Source organism: Girardinichthys multiradiatus, chromosome 22 (assembly GCF_021462225.1).
Source record: "Girardinichthys multiradiatus isolate DD_20200921_A chromosome 22, DD_fGirMul_XY1, whole genome shotgun sequence".
NCBI classification, from domain to species: domain Eukaryota; kingdom Metazoa; phylum Chordata; class Actinopteri; order Cyprinodontiformes; family Goodeidae; genus Girardinichthys; species Girardinichthys multiradiatus.
This window is the reverse complement of record NC_061814.1, coordinates 17,280,089-17,298,149: the sequence shown is the minus strand read 5'-3', so window position 1 is coordinate 17,298,149 and position 18,061 is coordinate 17,280,089. Positions and strand designations below refer to the sequence as shown.

At 37.4% G+C, this 18,061-nt stretch overlaps 1 protein-coding gene across 1 annotated transcript in view; it reads right to left on the bottom strand.

Annotated features, from left to right (window-relative positions):
* The window catches only part of oprm1 (opioid receptor, mu 1), a 51,762-nt gene that overhangs the window by 4,921 nt on the left and 28,780 nt on the right, over positions 1-18,061 (bottom strand). The window contains exons 2-5 of the mRNA XM_047352318.1: positions 10,600-10,949; positions 2,453-2,628; positions 1,844-2,022; positions 134-317 (exon numbers count right to left, since the gene is read on the bottom strand). Coding sequence (XP_047208274.1) covers positions 134-317; positions 1,844-2,022; positions 2,453-2,628; positions 10,600-10,949 — 889 coding nt within the window. The remainder of the gene's footprint in view (positions 1-133; positions 318-1,843; positions 2,023-2,452; positions 2,629-10,599; positions 10,950-18,061) is intronic.

Below are 18,061 nucleotides of genomic sequence, written 5' to 3'. Positions count from 1 at the left end.
ACACATGAGGAATGAGAGGCTAGCCAGGAATTAATGTGAACCTGATTATTCATCCAGTTGCTCCAAATTATCTTACAGTATTCCTTTCAACAGATAAATATCCTCGTAACGTGCCCACAAAGCAGTTGAATACCTGTTGATTGGACCTCTCGCCCGTGTTTGCACTGTTGTGTTCACGCTTTGGGACCTTGCGGCTGGTGGCTCCGGTTCTGGATGAGTTCTGTAACTCCAACACTGAAGGACTCGGTGTGCAGAACTCACGGAAGCAACGCTTAAAGTTCTCATCCAGGTAGCCGTAAAGAACCGGGTTCAGGCTACTGCAGGGCAGGAGGAGATGTAAACTGGTCAGTGTTTTGTGTTGACCATGACAGAACAGAAATCATCTTTCAGGGAACGTCCTAAACATCAGCTTTATTTCTGTTCACTACAATGGGGAATGGAAAACTGTGCACTAAACAACTTTACAATACATGCCTTTAGTTCCAGAGTTGCGAGCTTTGTTTTATTGCTATTAGCATCTTTGAGTGCTACACATTTTGCCCCTACATTATTGTGTGCTTGCAGTTTTAGCAGTCTTCTAGCTCCAGACACTTCAAATTGCCATGCATTAATTTTCACTTGCCTTGGGGGCATGCCATACCTGCTTTAACAACTGATGATTTAAAGTAATTTTCTATCATCAGCTCATCAACCACATTTACAAGCTTACTGCATGTAAATGCGGTTATCTTACTCCGTTAAATATAATTCACCATCAGGAGAATGCTTATAGCTAAATTGATTGGATCAGAGGTCCCAATCTCCAGTCGTCCAACCTCATTCAGAATAATAAAAAAAAAAGGTCAGTAGAAAATGCTGACTAAAGCTGATAAGAGAGTGACATTAAGGCCACTGAGAGAGGAGGAAGCCTTTATACCAGAAGCTACTTAAAAAGTAAGATTACAGTTTGTAAGCACACTCAGGACAATGACCTTTATTTTTGGAGACATTTCCTCAAGTCTGATGAAACCTATAATTAAAGTTTTGGGCATTTGGACATTTAGTGGAAAAAGAGAATCATGCGAGAAGATTGGGGGTGGTAGTTGTTTCATCATGTTGTTTAGGTATCTTTCTAAAGGGTGGGTTGGTGCACATTACAACATGATTTTCATGTTGAAGCAAGAACATCCTGTGGAAATGTTGAAGAAACACCCCAAGACATATCCCAGGAAGTTGAAGCTTGGGCAAAAATCGATCTTCCAAAGAGACAGTGACACAAAGCATACCTCTAAACTAATTACAATCCGACTTAAGGACAACAGTTTCCATCGCACAGCCTTGATTTCAGTTGTGTGTGAACAAGACGGCCGTTACACTAGTTGTGTCAGGAGAAATGGGCCAAAATTACATTGTGACAAATTTGAGGAAAGATCCCTAAAATGTTTGACCTGGATCATGCAGTTTAATGGACATTTTTATCAAATACAGAAACTATATGTACATCACTGAATTTGAAGAAAGTAAAAAATAAATTCTGGCACATATTTGTTATGTTTCCTTTCATACAGTGCATGAAAACATCTAAAACATCTAATATTAATGCACATCAGAATAGAGTGACTTCCCTTCAGACCACATTCTTGTGTTTGCACTTAACTACATAGTAGTTAGAATGTAATAAAGTGTATGCAGCAGCATGCATCAACAACATACTGAAGTGATGAGAACTGGGAGTAATGCTGCAGTGCAGTGTTGGATATTAGTGTGCATTGTGTTCTATCATTACATTACTGACTGCAATATGTCCTACAATATTATTTAGAAATTATTACAACAAACACATCTGTCTCAGTCTGTTTTGTACCTGTTGGTGTAGCCCAGGGCAATGCAGAAGTGCCAGGTGATGGTCTGCAGGGTGGAGCTAGGAATGTTGATCAGAGCTGTGATAATGACAAAGACGTGGATTGGGGTCCAGCAGATGATGAATACAGCAACCACAACCAGAACCATGCGGGTGATTCTCCGAAGATTCCTGTCCTTCTCCTTTGAGAGTTCGTATGGTATGTTTGTTGGGGAATGAAATGCAAAATAAGAATAAGCTGGTAGAGTAAGGAAGAATCATTATTTAATTCAAACCAATAATAAAAATAGATAGCACCTAAATAACACTTATGGAATGAAAGCTCTTATATTATATATATATTAAAGTGGTGAGTGTTAAGCACATAATTGAATCTAAATCACAGCCTCCTCCTTCAGTTGATTTCTTCTAATTGTTTTATCTGGAGTTTAATGAGTGGACAGTATTTCAAGGCATGCCCTGGACAGGTTCCCACTGTGCTTGATTACACTTAAAATATGATAAATTTAGTCCTTCAATCTTGTGTAATCAAGAGCCTACGAGATCTGAGTTTTGAAGAATATTCATTTAAACTGTCTTAAATATATAAAGGAAAAAATAGTTTGTTATAACCTGGGAGCCCGACAGCATTCGCACACTCTTGAGTCGCAGGATCATGAGGCCATAGCAGACAGTGATGATGAGGACAGGCATGATGAAGGCAAAGATGAACACGCAGATCTTCATCAGGGTGTCCCAGTACCAGGAGGGGTGGGGGAAAATCAGCTTACAGTCAATAATTTCGGAGGCTGTGCAGAAAGACAAATAGGCTTAAATACTTTTCCCAGAAGTTTAATTTAAAAAGCCCAGCACGTTCAGCTGTAAAATCAGTGACGTCACTAAAATTTAAAGACAGAGTTATGGAGCATTCAGAAGGTTTAATTTCCATTTCCTGTTTTGTCTGGAAGCCCACCTGTCTAGAAAACACATCTAGAAGACCAAGAGTCAAAACAAGTTACAAAAACACGTGTTATTGAAAAAAGATACAAGTAAATGCAGCTGTAGAAGCTCTTTATTCCATTTATATGATCTTTAACCTATTTCAATAGTGTTTCACTCCAGCCAATGGCATTGGAAGGGTACTGGCCCAGTCAAAACAAGCTTTTTGTCTCTACAGGTAGTGGGAGTGTTTTTCAATGACTGAATTATTTGCCTAAAATAATTGAAGAACAACTCATGAAATAATTACCATGGTTAAAGCGATTGATTGCATCATTTCTGCAAATATGTGGGGCTTAGAAGGATTTTCTGATGCCCTAAGGAGTTGTTTTACAAATAGAAATTAGTAGAGGTTTAGAGGTTAAAACTGAGAGCTCAACTCCCACGGACGCTAGCAAGGCTGCAACTTGGACGGGCACTATGTTTAACTGCATTGTCCCTATTACATAAACTGTATAAGGATCATTTTTAAAATCTGATAGGTCTGCCACATCCACCTGGGTGTACCTGGAAGAGAGAGAGAGAGAGGATCATTAGTCTCTCGCTGACAGATGGCTACCCAAAAGACTTTCCCACCCAAACTATAAACTATAAAATCTGATCTAGGACTGGCCTAATCACCTGGTTCTGGTTTGAATACTTTGGAAGATAAACCCCATATGTTTGTAAAGTTCTTGCAAGAGTGTGTTTGTTTTTCACCACTTCCATTGCGGAGACTATTCCAGCTTACCCTGCAAGTTTTCCTTTTTTTTTAAATTTTGTTGTTTTATTAATGACTGTTCCTGATAGGACCCAAAGACTCATTCATCCAAAAATCCAATGCTTGTGCAAGAGAGAACATCTTGTTCTCTCCTTCATTCTTCTTCATGTCGAGAACCACCCCACTCCCTCTGTGACTGCTGGTACATCTTTACTTCAAGATTAACTGTTTGTTTCTTCAGACGTCTTAGAATTGCATAAGATCCAAATAATTGTGATGTTTTAATCAGGTAGATAATGGCACTTAAACGTTAATTTCCTATTCATACACTTTCCAATCTGTTTTATTAGTATGAAGGAATTTCCTAATTCTTCTTCCACTTTGTAATAAGGATTGCTTTGGTAAATAAATATTTATCTAAATAAAATTGGAAATACATCCATTTAATAAATAAAATGATCTAGAATGAATTAAATGAATCAATAATTTATCAAATGCATAATTAAATGTTGAAATAAATGATAACGTTTATTTAGCATAAGTTGAATACATATAATTATTTCAGTATTTATGTAATTATTTTATAGTCATGTGTTATGTGTCAGCTACCACTGCTACCACAAAGCACAAGATGATTGGCTTTCAGCTGAGGTGCTGTGCAGGTTATACAATCATTTGTTAGGGTTTATTTGATTAGCCATAGTGATAGTTTAAATAACTTCATGATGGACTAAGCACAGGAAATATGAACTACATAGATACTGAAATAAATATATATGATTTAAATATGGACTGCATGGGTTAGCACTGTTGTCTTGCAGCAACAAGGTCCTGAATCACAGACTGGGGGTCTCTCTGGACGGTGTTTGCATGTTCTTTCAGAGTATTTGTGAGTTTTCTCCAGGTACTCCAGCTTCCTCCCACAGTCCAACATGATTGTTAGGTTAATTGATCTTTATAAATTGCCGTTAGGTGAGTGTGCATGCATGGTTGTGTTTCTCTGTGTTATCCTGTGATGGACAGGTGACCGGATCAGGGTGTACCCAACCTCCCGCCCAATGAATCCTGGAGATAGGTACCAGCCTACCCATGACCCTGCAAGGATAAGCGCGTATAGCCAATGGAGGGATGGATGGAGGGTCAGTCAGTCAGTCAGTCAGTCATTTTCTACCGCTTTTTCCATAGTGGGTTGTGGGGAAGCCGGTGCCTATCTCCAGCAGTCTATGGGCGGAAGGCAGGGTACACCCTGGACAGATCGCCAGTCCATCTCAGAGCTGGATGGAAAGTTTGAATGTACAGTACAGACCAAAAGTTTGGACACACCTTTTCATTCAGAGTTTTCTTTATTTTCATGACTATGAATATTGTAGCTTCACACTGAAGGCATCAAAACTATGAATTAACACATGTGGAATTATATACTGAACAAAAAAGTGTGAAACAACTGAAAATATATCTTATATTCTAGGGTCTTCAAAGTAGCCACCTTTTGCTTTGATTACTGCTCTGCACACTCTTGGCATTCTGTTGATGAGCTTTAAGAGGTAGTCACCTGAAATGGTTTTCCAACAGTCTTGAAGGAGTTCCCAGAGATACTTAGCACTTGTTGGCCCTTTTGCCTTCACTCTGCGGTCCAGCTCACCCCAAACCATCTCGATTGGGTTCAGGTCCGGTGACTGTGGAGGCCAGGTCATCTGGCGCATCACCCCATCACTCTCCTTCTTGGTCAAATAGCCCTTACACAGCCTGGAGGTGTGTTTGGGGTCATTGTCCTGTTGAAAAATAAATGATGGTCCAACTAAACGCAAACCGGATGGAATAGCATGCCGCTGCAAGATGCTGTGGTAGCCATGCTGGTTCAGTATGCCTTCAATTTTGAATAAATCCCCAACAGTGTCACCAGCAAAGCACCCCCACACCATCACACCTCCTCCTCCATTCTTCACAGTGAGAACCAGGCATGTAGAGTCCATCCGTTCACCTCTTCTGTGCCGCACAAAGACACGGTGGTTGGAACCAAAGATCTCAAACTTGGACTCATCAGACCAAAGCACAGATTTCCACTGGTCTAATGTCCATTCCTTGTGTTCTTTAGCCCAAACAAGTCTCTTCTACTTGTTTCCTGTCCTCAGCAGTGGTTTCCTAGCAGCTATTGTACCATGAAGGCCTGATTCACACAGTCTCCTCTTAACAGTTGTTCTACAGATGTGTCTGCTGCTAGAACTCTGTGTGGCATTGACCTGTTCTCTAATCTGAACTGCTGTTAACCTGCGATTTCTGAGGCTGGTGACTCGGATGAACGTATCGTCCACAGCAGAGGTGACTCTTGGTCTTCCTTTCCTGGGGCGGTCCTCATGTGAGCCAGTTTCTTTGTAGCGCTTGATGGTTTTTGCGACTGCACTTGGGGACACTCTCAAAGTTTTCCCAATTGTTCGGACTGACTGACCTTCATTTCTTAAAGTAAAGATGGCCACTCATCTTTTCTTTACTTAGCTGCTTTTTTCTTGCCATAATACAAATTCTAACAGTCTATTCAGTAGGACTATCAGCTGTGTACTGTATCCACCTCCTGCACAACACAACTGATGATCCCAACCCCATTTATAAGGCTTGAAATCTCACTTATTAAACCTGACAGGGCACACCTGTGAAGTGAAAACCATTTCAGGTGACCACCTCTTGAAGCTCATCAACAGAATATCAAGAGTGTGCGGAGCAGTAATCAAAGCAAAAGGAGGCTACTTTGAAGAGCCTAGAATATAAGACATATTTTCAGTTGTTTCACACTTTGTTGTTCAGTATATAATCCCACATGTGTTAATTCATAGTTTTGATGCCTACAGTGTGAAGCTACAATATTCATAGTCATGAAAATAAAGACAACTCTTTGAATGAGAAGGTGTGTCCAAACATTTGGTCTGTATTGTATAAGTAAATAAGATTTAATTAAGAATTTTCACATTATTATTTAATTATTTAATTGTGCATTTAATACATAATTAAACTATTTAAATAATTATAGGTGTATTTTTCAATGATTTAATATATTTAGTAGAGTTTTACTAAAACTATAAAATATATTAACATTTATTGAACAAATTGTCTAATTATTGGTCATCTGATCCACAATTGGTTTCCCAGATTGGAAAGTTAATCAGTTAATCAAGTCTAAAAAATACATCTGTTTTCTGATGATTCATTAGGTCACGATGAAGGCAAAATGGAGAAACTGCAAAAAAACAAACAATTCTTTATCGAGTGAAAACAACAAGAAGAAATGTTTAGTTATATATTAATTCTATTCTTTTGCGCCTTATCTGTGATTCTGAATGAGGATCCATCAAGTATGATGAAATCATACTTTGAATGAAGAGTTGAATTCACTTCATTTTTCTTTGAATCGTGTATTTAAAATTAAAATTAGACACACTGCTTTCTATGTAGAGATGCAGTATAAAGACACTGAGATAACTTCAAGGCACTTTGCAGCATAAAATATCAAAAACACAATCGATAAAACCTTTATTTTTCTTTTCGGTGAAGATGATAACTTTTAATTGCTTGTTTTTGTTCAACAAAGCCTGATTCAAGCACTTTGCAAAATCATGAACCCACGATGAACCATTAAATGTGGAAACATCAAAAGCTTATTTTATGCCTTCTTGATGTTGCTGAGTGAGTGGAAACATTCTGAATGCTCTCCTTTGACATCCATGTGATGCATCCAGCAGATACACACTAACATTAGAACTCTTAATAATATTTGTGCTTAAAGTTTGTTCATTAAGGCCTTGTTTACTCTGTTTAGGATGGTGCATGTTTACAGCTGTTAATCAGTATACATTTGTCATTTATGAGCCTTTGTGTGTACCTTTGTAATCACTGTATTTATTGTTTTTCAACATTAATGTTACCAGCAAAGATTTAAGGAGCTAAACCTTTAGGTTTTTGTATCATTGCAAAATCATCAACTGAAACAAGATGTTTTTATGAAGCTTAGTGGCACCTTTTCAAAATGCTTTTTTTTTTAAGATGTGCTGCTTTAATCGTTTGTAATCAAAAGCATCTCTAAGCACACATCTAGTACCTTATCCACCCTCAATGGTTTCTATTGTAGAGACAAAGACAGACATGTTTCTGTGCCAGTTTTTTACTAACCTCATTTTAGAAGAATTAATAGAAACATAAGTTGCAAGAGAAAAAAAACAATCAGCCTGTCCCTTGTTTTGTATCCTTTTTCCTGCCTGTCAGAGTACCTTCAGCATATTTTCTGCAGACATGGACATGCTTGTATTCATACTATTATTTGGTCATATGTATCACACAATTTACAGTGCCCTATATATCTGTTAAAATGATTTCATGTAAACATAGCAACATGGGAATGTCATACCGTTCACAAAGAAAATGGTTTTTGTGTTCCAAAGATGAATCCGTTTGAGGGAAAAATGTGTGCAACCACAGGACCAAAGTAAAAGACCATGAGAAGATACTAGCTGAAACTGGCAAGAAAGTGTCATTATCCACAGTGAAACCAGTCTTGGACAAAAAGACCACTCGGCAGGAAAGAAGCCAAAAATCCCAAAACAAACATAAAAAGATTGATTACAGTTTACAAATGCATACAGTGATAAAAACCTTAATTTTGGGAGACCCCATCAGATCTGGTGATTTAAGTGAATTTGAACTTGACATGGTTGTTGGTGCCAGGTGTGCTGGGTTTAGAAACTGGCGTTCTACTGATATTTGAACACATCACAGTGAAGCGACAGTGGCAATAATCCAGTAATCGGTGGGTTGCCGGTTCTGCTCTGTCTGTCTCAGTCGTTGTGTTCTTGGGCAAGACATTTCACCTGCCTTGGGCAAGACCACCGCCTTGCCTGGTGATGGTGGTCAGAAGGCTCGGTGGTGCCGATTGTATTGCAGCTTCAGTTCTGTCAGTCTGCCCCAGGGCAGCTGTGGCTAAAATGTAGCTCACCACTGTCAGTGTGTGAATGGGTGGGTGACTGATTGTAGTGTAAAGCGCTTTAGGGTCTCTGGGGACTTGATAAAGCACTATACAAGTGCAGGCCATTTAACATTTACCATCATCTCTTAAGTTGACAGAAAATTATCTGAAAAAGAGAGAGTATCCAGTAGCAACAAATGAATGAAAATGTCTTGTTACTATGAAAGGTCAGAGGAGAATAGGCAGACTGATTTCACATGACAAAGGCAACATTGGCTCAAACTATCACTTCCCACAACAAATTTGTGCAGAAAACCATCTCTGAATTCATAACAGGTCAAACCTTGAAAAAGATGGACTACAGCAGCAACAGAGGACCACACTGGGTGCCTCTACCATCAGCTAACAAAAGGAAATTGAGGTTACAGCTCAAAAAGGTTCAACCAAACTGACCATAACAAATTAAAAAACATTTCCTGGACCAATGTGTCTTGATTTCAGGTGATGCAATGATGTGGGGTATATACTTGGCCCACATTTTTGCTTTTAGTACCAACTGAGCATTTTTTAAATGTCACAGCCTACCTGAGTATTGTTGGTCAATTCTTTATGACCACATTATACCCATCCTCTGATGGCTAATGCACCATGTCATAAAGCTCAAATCATCTTCAGCACATTTTATGGATATGGCAATGAGTTCACTGTACTCGTTTGGTCTTCTCATGGAAATTCTCATTATGGATGTGCTGTTGACAAATCTTCTGCAACTGTGTGATGGTTTTAGTTTAATATGGACAAAAATCTGTAAGAAATGCTTCCAACAGCTCGTTGAATTTATGCCACAAAGACAGAAGGCAGTTCTGAAGGCTAATTTGGAGTCATTGCCATGCTGCAATGGGCTTATGGCTGAGGATAGCTGCTTTGAATAAACAGAGCGGTCTGAGGAAGAAAAGGCCAGAGGTCTTATGTTCGTTCTAAGAAACCAATATTGACTTTTCTTTTCTTACATTTTCTGTGGCACTCGTGCCTTTTATTTGAGAGGATTTGCAGACCAGAAAGGGGCGTAGGAAGAAGGGGTAGGCATGTAGTAAATAGCCTTAGCTGGAAATCAAACCCAGGATAGCTGGATAGAGGGTTATGCTCTGCACATGGGGCACCTACTCTACATTTCTACATTCTTATCAGGTTAGAGATTTAGACCCAATTTGCCCTCTGAGAAAGAGATACAATTTTTAAAAACTACTACTTGGTAGGGAGATGGTAGCACAAACTGAATAAAGTGTGTTACTTTTGTTTTATTGGAACAAAAAACAAAAATATATTTGGTGACATTCCAGGTAGTGGTCGTCTGCAGACTGAATACATAATAAACCCATTAGGTATTTTTAAGAAAGCTGATTCTGTTTCATCCAGCAAAGGCCTGCAGTACTAGATGTTGGTAAAACATTTAGTACATTTATTGTTTTTATTTTCTCTTAGTGTACGCTATTTGAGTAATTCCTGCACCAGATCACTAGCCTTGAACTTAGTCTTCCTTTCAAGTTCGGATTCCCTGTTGATGAGGTGTCAACCCCATGTCAATGATTTTCTGCCAGCAGTCACAATATTGATGCTAGAGCTGGTGTTACAGACAATTAAATAACACCCTAAAGCTGCTCTGCCCTTATAATGTCAACAGCAGTACTAGTTTAGTATTGTCATGGGTGAGCTTGCAGAACCGATTAAAGACCTAGATGCAGGAAGAGACAATACATTCATTCATCTGTTTTACTACATAAAATCACCCAGGTGCTGCAGAGTCATCTAATATTAATATACAAGGGCTTTTCCTCTTACAGTGAACACATAGGGAGTTTGTTTCATTGCTGGAATGATATTTTAGGGTTGTCCCTTTTAATTTCATTCCAAAATAAATGTTTTGCCATGAAACATAATATGCTTCAAACATATTTCCACACGGTCTTGCTATATCAGCTCATTTGTTCCTTCCAGAAGGGATGCACCCCATACTAAATTATGTCAGAAAAATCAATAACTGTTTAGATATATTCCATATATTCCATCTCATGTATATGAAATGTTTCTCATATACAAGTGTTTTTCTGATATCACACATGTGCTCATGCTTACGGGTGACGGCCGAAGAGGCCATGAACATCACAGGCAACCCAATGGCGGAGGAGAGAATCCAGTTGCAGACGTTGACAATCTTAGCGTTTCGTGGTGTCCTGAAGTCCAACGCTTTGACAGGGTGGCACACGGCGATGTAGCGGTCAATGCTCATGGTGGTGAGAGTGAAAATGGAGGTGAACATGTTGTAGTAGTCTATGGACATCACCATTTTACACAGTATGTCCCCAAACGGCCAGGTGCCCATCAAGTAGTTGACGCTCTGGAAGGGAAGCGTGCTGGTGACCAAGGTGTCTGCCAGAGCCAGGTTAAAGATGTAGATGTTGGTGGCTGTCTTCATTTTAGTGTACCTAAAGATAAGAAACAGGTTTCACGATTAGTGAATCTGTAAAGTCCGAACATTTAAAGTACCCCAATATTCCTTCACAGTATGAACACATATTAGTCGTCCTTTATCTTTTTATCTATAACTGTATTTTACTCCTTACGGATGAAAAATGGAATATATTGTGACCACGATCATCTAAAGATTGTGACTTCACTGACTTCTGTACCTTTAGCCTTAGTAAAAAATCTGTCTTAGATCTTACAAGCTTAACAAATATGTAGGGACTAGGCCGTTTCATTATACTACATTTATTGTACCTGAGCGTTCTCAAGTTTCCAGTACTGAAAAAAAAGCCGTTGATATTCTAATAGAGCAAAGCGCAATGAGTAAATGTAGGCCTCTATGAAAAGTGTTAAAACATACCTGCGAGAGTGTGTCAAAGGATAGTCTAATTTCCAACAGCTCATGTATTAATGCAGAATTATGTCGAGACAACCGCTGAAGTTCAAGCGGATGTCTTAAGCATTGGTAAACCTACATCATCAAACATGTTGGGTAAGAGAAAACTGGAATGCCAAACGTGGGGCTCGAGCCCACAACCCTGAGATTAAGAGTCTCATGCTGCAAACCTGAAATGTTAGAGTATACTGATCCAGAAGATGTTTAGATAGATAGCTAGATAAATAACAACCTTTAAGCAGGTGTTAGACATACCTTTCATCAAGCCCACATTACTGTACTTAATTGAGGTACTGAATAATAATACTAACACCAACTATTTTAAATAATGGCAACGCATTTGAGTTGCTCTGAACCACATTGTCTGATTTGGTGGACTAACTGTACGATAAAATATTGCTTAATTCAATTAATTAATAGATGTTGTTGAATACTTAAAAAAGTGGTATATTAATAAAAAAAAATTTTCAGTTACACTCATTTGAAGAGATTTTGTTAGAAAATAAACGTGGTAATGGTGATTCTAGAAATAACTTAGATTTAACTTTTCAGCAATAGGATGTTCTAAATAGTTAGATTTTTCAGTCTGAGATTCTGATAATGCAATAAAATCTGAAATTATTTGAAGTCCTGTTATAAATCTTTACAAAGAATGTGAATAAATGTGGGGAGTATTGTGGTTGTAATTCTAGATAAGTTCCAGTACTGTATGAATAAACTGGAATGTACTGTGAATAATTCAGATGTCTTAGATCAAACAGAAGTCATTAATGGCTCCATTCAATGTGCTCCTCAGACTCTTCAGCCCTTTTTAAAGCATGACAGAGAAATGCATTCCCCCAGACTACTTAGAAGCGATTATGTACAAATTTCAATGCATCTCTTATTAGCATAAATGTTTGAAATGTAAACCAACACTAATTCTGAGACATGTTTTTTTACAGACTGTATATGTTATACTATTACATTTATAGTTTAGACATAGCTTCTGAAACAAATGGAAACATTTATGCAACATTTAGGAGTGGATAAATACACATTTTCACAAGAACCAGAAGAAATGAATAAGAGGTTGTGTTGAAAGGCCCCGTTTACTTTCTCCTGAGTTGCCAGAAAGGACAAAGAAGACAGCACTCATTGACAAATGCCTTTTAAAAAAAACATTCTACTGGATTTAACAAAAATGTTCCTTCAGTCAATAACGTTAAAACTTGGAGCAAGAAAAAAGGGAATGAAAAGGACCTATGAAATGATGAAGTGATGAAGTAAAAAACAAACAAAAGAGACTATGTGCATCCATTAGCTCAGAGAGAGGATAAAACACAGACAGCAAGGACTCAACTGTTTAGACTGCTTGTCAGAAAAGATGTATATGATGTTTATCGTTTAATAGCTTTAGGCGGGAAGACACGCACAAAGAAATTAGCCATTACCCACACCCCAGTCACCCCACTGAAATATTAAAAACAGTTGAGACTGACAGATTTGGAGTTGGGCTTGGGGATTGTTAAAAAATTTAAATTGAATAAAATATGCTTTCTTAGAGGGAAAAATAAGGTTTGAAAAGTTCAAGTTCACTCAGCTTGAGACCTTTGAATGTTTGATGAGGGATATGTGGCATTTATTCAAGCTCTATTAGCTCTACAATTTGAAAATTAATATTCTTATTTTAAAGGTGATGGAGTTTTATTTTAATTCTCTGCTTGTATAGATCCTAAAAGGCAGGTTTAGCGTGTCTTGCCCATGCATTAATGTCTCCTGAGCTTTTTCACTTTTTGTGAATTTACAACCTATAATTTCAATGTATTTATTTATGTAGACCAACACATAATAGTGCAAAATTGGAGGAACAAAAAATTATATGTTCCTTTCAAAAATTGTTTTTAGAAATAAAAATGTAAAAACTATGGCATGTGTAAATACTTTGCTGAACCACCTTTCATTGCAATTACAGCTGCAAATGTTTTTTGGGGTATTCTTCTTCCAGGTTAGCACATCTAGAAATGGTGACTTCTTCCAATTCTTCTTTGATGAATAGTTTTACCTCAGTCAGACTGGATGGAGAGCATCTGAGAACAACCATTTTGAAGTAGAATTAGGTCTGGTAGTTGGATTTGAACACATGAGCTCAGGTTTTATGTTTAGGTTTGTTGTCTTGCTGGAAACTGAGCCTCCACTTCAGGTTCGAGTCTTTAATAACCCCTAACAGGATTACTTCCAGGTTTGCCGTATATCTCTATACACATTCCAATGAATTCTGATCAGTTTTCCTGTACCTGCTGAAGAAAAGCATCCCTGCAGCATAATACTGCCACCTCCATGTTTCACAGTAGGAATGATGTGCTCAGGGTGATTTCTAGTGTTAGTTTTCGGCCAAACAATGCCATCATGTAGGCGAAAATGTTTCATTTTGATCTCATCTGACCAGAGTAATTAGTTGCATAGGAGTCATAACTGCACAACAGTTAACTGATTTGTACTTGTAAAAAAAACTTTAACAACAATGTTTTCTTTTCCCTCCATTTCATTAATGTGCTACTGTCCCATCAAACTCAGTAAAACAGACTGATATTTGTGGATGTAGCACAATAAAATGGGAAAACTTTAATGTGAACTTTTTGCAAGAAACTGTAAAGGCCTCTTGATAAAATAAAAGATGTTTTATTATTTTTAATTTTTTTATGAACTAGCCACTTCTCATTTATAGACAGGGAATATTGCGGCTTTGTTGCATGAACTGGAGTTACCACAAATGTAATAAATTGAAGGATGAATAACAAAAACAAAAAAGGAAAGAAAATATTTTTTAACTTGATTTATTTTATAGTACTATAGTATAGATTATTTTTCTATTTCAATACTTTGGCACCTGTTACTGCTGAACTCTCTATGACAATGAGGCTGAAATTATATGAGATGTTTCTTTTTTTTTTCTTTGGAACACACATCTTCACTGTGTTTCTTTGACACTAAGTGTTTTTGTTTGGCTTTCGTTTTTAATGCCAAAGAGTATAGACCAAGCATTGTTACTTTGAACTTATGATTCCAAACACGATTCAAAGAGTTAAGGATGAGGTGGTGGAGAACCTTAAAGCAGAGTTAAAGGCAGATTAATGGTGGATATATTTTATTCACCAAACTAAAGATAAAGTTGCTCCAATGGCAGACTAAAGAACAAACAAACTAAAGACAAAGATGTTTACTGGGAGACAACTGAGCCCTACAACAGTCTACAGTGCTGCGAAAAGTATTTGCCCACTTGAAGATTTTTTTTCTCTTTTTGCTTTTTTTTCATTTAAATGTTTGAGATCATCTAATCTAATATCAGACAAAGATAACGTGAATATATACAACAAGCAACTTTTCAAATGATGACTTAATCACTTTGGGGGAAAGAAAAAGTCTGGTTTTAAGTTATCAGCCCCTAATTTTAATAACTGGGTTAGGACCAACAACTGTCATTAAACTGGTTAGTCATTCCGAAGAAATTTTGTTCTTTGCAGAATAGTACTTGAGGATTTTTAAGCATGAACGGCCTGTTTAAGCTCACAACATGAGCATCACAGCATCTCAATTGGGTCCAGACACTGACAAGGCCACTCCAACAGCTTTTTTTTTAACTGTATGACTATATTAGAACGACTTGGATTCATTTTGAATTTAATTTAGACAAAGGTGGATACTATATACAGTGCCTTAAAAGTATTGAAAGAGTTCCACATTTCTTTTGTTTTAGCTATTTTGTCGCACGTGTTACACAAGGTAAGTATAACTTGAGTAAACACAAAATGCAATGTTCTATTGATGATTCTATTTGTTATTGCTAAAAATTTGCTATTCAAACCAACCTAACCCTATGTAAAAAAAAAAGGAATTTCCCCCTAAATCTACTATAGGATGTGTGAAAACTAGCAATGAGTCTGTTTCTTGTAGAGGAATTTTGACTCGCTCTTCTTTGCAGAATTTCAGTGATATTGGAGGGCTCTTTGCAACATGTCACAGCATTTCAATCAGACCTAAATTCAGATCCAGGCCATTCCAAAAGCCTAATTTTGTTTTTGTGAGCCATTCCATTGTGAACCTGCTTGCATGCCTTAGCTTAAAGGTGACAAAATGATGGACATTCTCCTTCAGGTTTTTCAGATTGAGTGCAGAATTATTGGTTCCATAAATTAAAGCTAGTCTCTCAGATCGTGAAGATGCAAAGCAGCCCCAAATCATCATACTTTCACTATCAGGTTTGGCTGTGGCATGATCTTGTTTGTATACAATGCAGTTTTAGGCCAGGCATAACAAGATGCACACATTCCAAAAAGTTGCACCTTTGTCTTGTCAGTCCACAGAATATTTTGCCCAAAGTCTTGCGGAACACCAGTGTGTTTTTCAGGAAATGTTGGATGGGTCCTTGTGATCTTATTGGTCAGCAGTGGGTTAGCCTTGGAAGTCATGGATGCCATTTTGCTCCGTCTCTTTCTTGTTGCTAACTGAAGCTAGTGAGGCCTGCAGTGGTTTTGATGTTCTAGGTTCTTTTGTGGCCTCCTGGAGTTGATGAAGCACTCTTATAGTAATTTTAGTAGGCTTTAGTAGGCCTTGGAAGGTTCACCATTGTTTCATGTTTATAACATATGTGGATAATGGCTCTCACTTCGGTTCATTGAAGTTTCAAAGCCTTAAAAATTGCTTTGTTAGCTCTTTTAGACTGATAGTACTGAATGACCTTTTTTTATCATCTGTCATGGAGTGTTTTTAAACCCTTTTGCCTACTTCATGTTGTCAGACAAGTTCTATTTAAGTCATTTCCTGATTCTACAAATTTGGCCGTATAATCAGGTCTTGGTGTGGCTAGCCAAATCAAACTCAAAATGTGGTTAATAACTGTTGATTCATGGTTTCAAAAGGTGCACAATTACTTTTCTGCAGAGGGTCAGGTTGGTTTGGATAGATTTAGTTCCTTAATACCTTAAAACATCATAACATTATATTTACTCAGGTTATCTTTGTCTGATTAATTAAATTTGTTTGATGATTTGAAACACATAAGAGTGAATACAATCTAAACAAAACAAAAATAAATAAAATTATGTAGAAAAATCAGCTAGACTTCAATCTTGTTTCTATAAACAAGCATTTCCATGAAAGGGCCACTTAGATGCTCCCAATAAACATAAAAGAGGTTTTATTTTGTTCTTCTCAGCTCCGTGCCATTATGTTAACAAGCTTCTTGTATTTCCCAAACTATCCAGTTATTCCTTTTTACTCACTGTCAGGACTCTGGGGGATTATTCCTTGTTATGTGTTAATTCCAGTAGAGTACCCAGAAACATTCATGCTGAGAAAACATTGAATTAACATGAATATGCAAATACAGATCATCTATATTAGATCATCTAATGCTCTCATATTAAACCCCAAACAGTCAGTCCACTTTTGGTCCGAATATTTTATGTATGTTTTCTTGCAGCACTCTTCTCAGTGACCTTACATCTTCCCAACAGCTGCAGGTGGCAGTTAGTTTGTTAAAATCTGATTAGGTCTAAGCCACATTTTAGTGTGTTTGTTATGTCAGACTTTATTTGCACTGGGATCAACTAGACACCTTATGGTGCAGTAAAAAGCTCTCACTTGAGTGAATGTGATGAAGCTGGATCTAATTTTCCAACATCTCCACACTGACATAAAGATTCTCATCAAGACAACTTTAGATGAGCATTTTGTGTGTTTTCCCTGCAGCACAGGAAGGTAAATTGCCTCATTCCATGTAAATGTGCAGAATTAGGTGTTTGTCAATGAGCTTCCATCTTTAATTTATAAATTCTCCTAGTCATTTTACCTGTTAAGCTACAAAATGTTCACATAAACACACATTTCCTGCTTCTTCCGAAAGTGTTAGATTTTCGCACTTCTGTGGTTCCTTTTCCATATGTTCTTATCTAGTAAGGGTATGTTAAAAACGATTAGATGAAGTTCATGCAGTATCCTAAAGTATTGTGACCTTGGTTTTGTGTCCAGATTTATTTGGATATTTCATTGGTATTATTTTCTACTCCCCTCTATCAGCCATTTCTCCCATTTCCACGGTTCTACTCTACTCACAGCTGCACCCAGTTTCTTATCAACCAGCTGCTCCTTGTTCAGTAATCAACTCTCCAGCTTAAATGCACCATAGTTAGTCAGCTCTCAGTCAAAACATCATGTTACTCACACCAACGTGTTTCCTTGTGTTCCTTTTCTGATGTATGGACCTTAGTTTTTGTACATTTTTGAATTTCCTTTAAGTAAAACTATTTATTTTCACCTGGTGATTTCTGCCTCCTCCCAGCATGCGGGTTTACATGACATGACAAGAAAGACTGCTATATTTGCTTGCCTCTTCTCATCAAAACAATGTAAGAACCATTCCTTAGCGGGCTCTAGAGAGAATAAGCTAAAAACTGTTTGGTATCATAACTTATAAGAATCTCTTGACAATATGTTCATTTTCCTCCATGTTCTTAAAGGACAACTTTTGATGGTAATCAAGAGTTTACCTGCAGAGATAAGTACATAAAGCTTTATTTATATAGCACCTTTCAAGATAAAAATCACAAAGTGCTTCAACAAAAATAAATATGTAAGAGAAAATTAAACAAGAGCAGATTAAAAAAAAAAAGTTTTTAGCTGGCCCTTAAAGGAAAC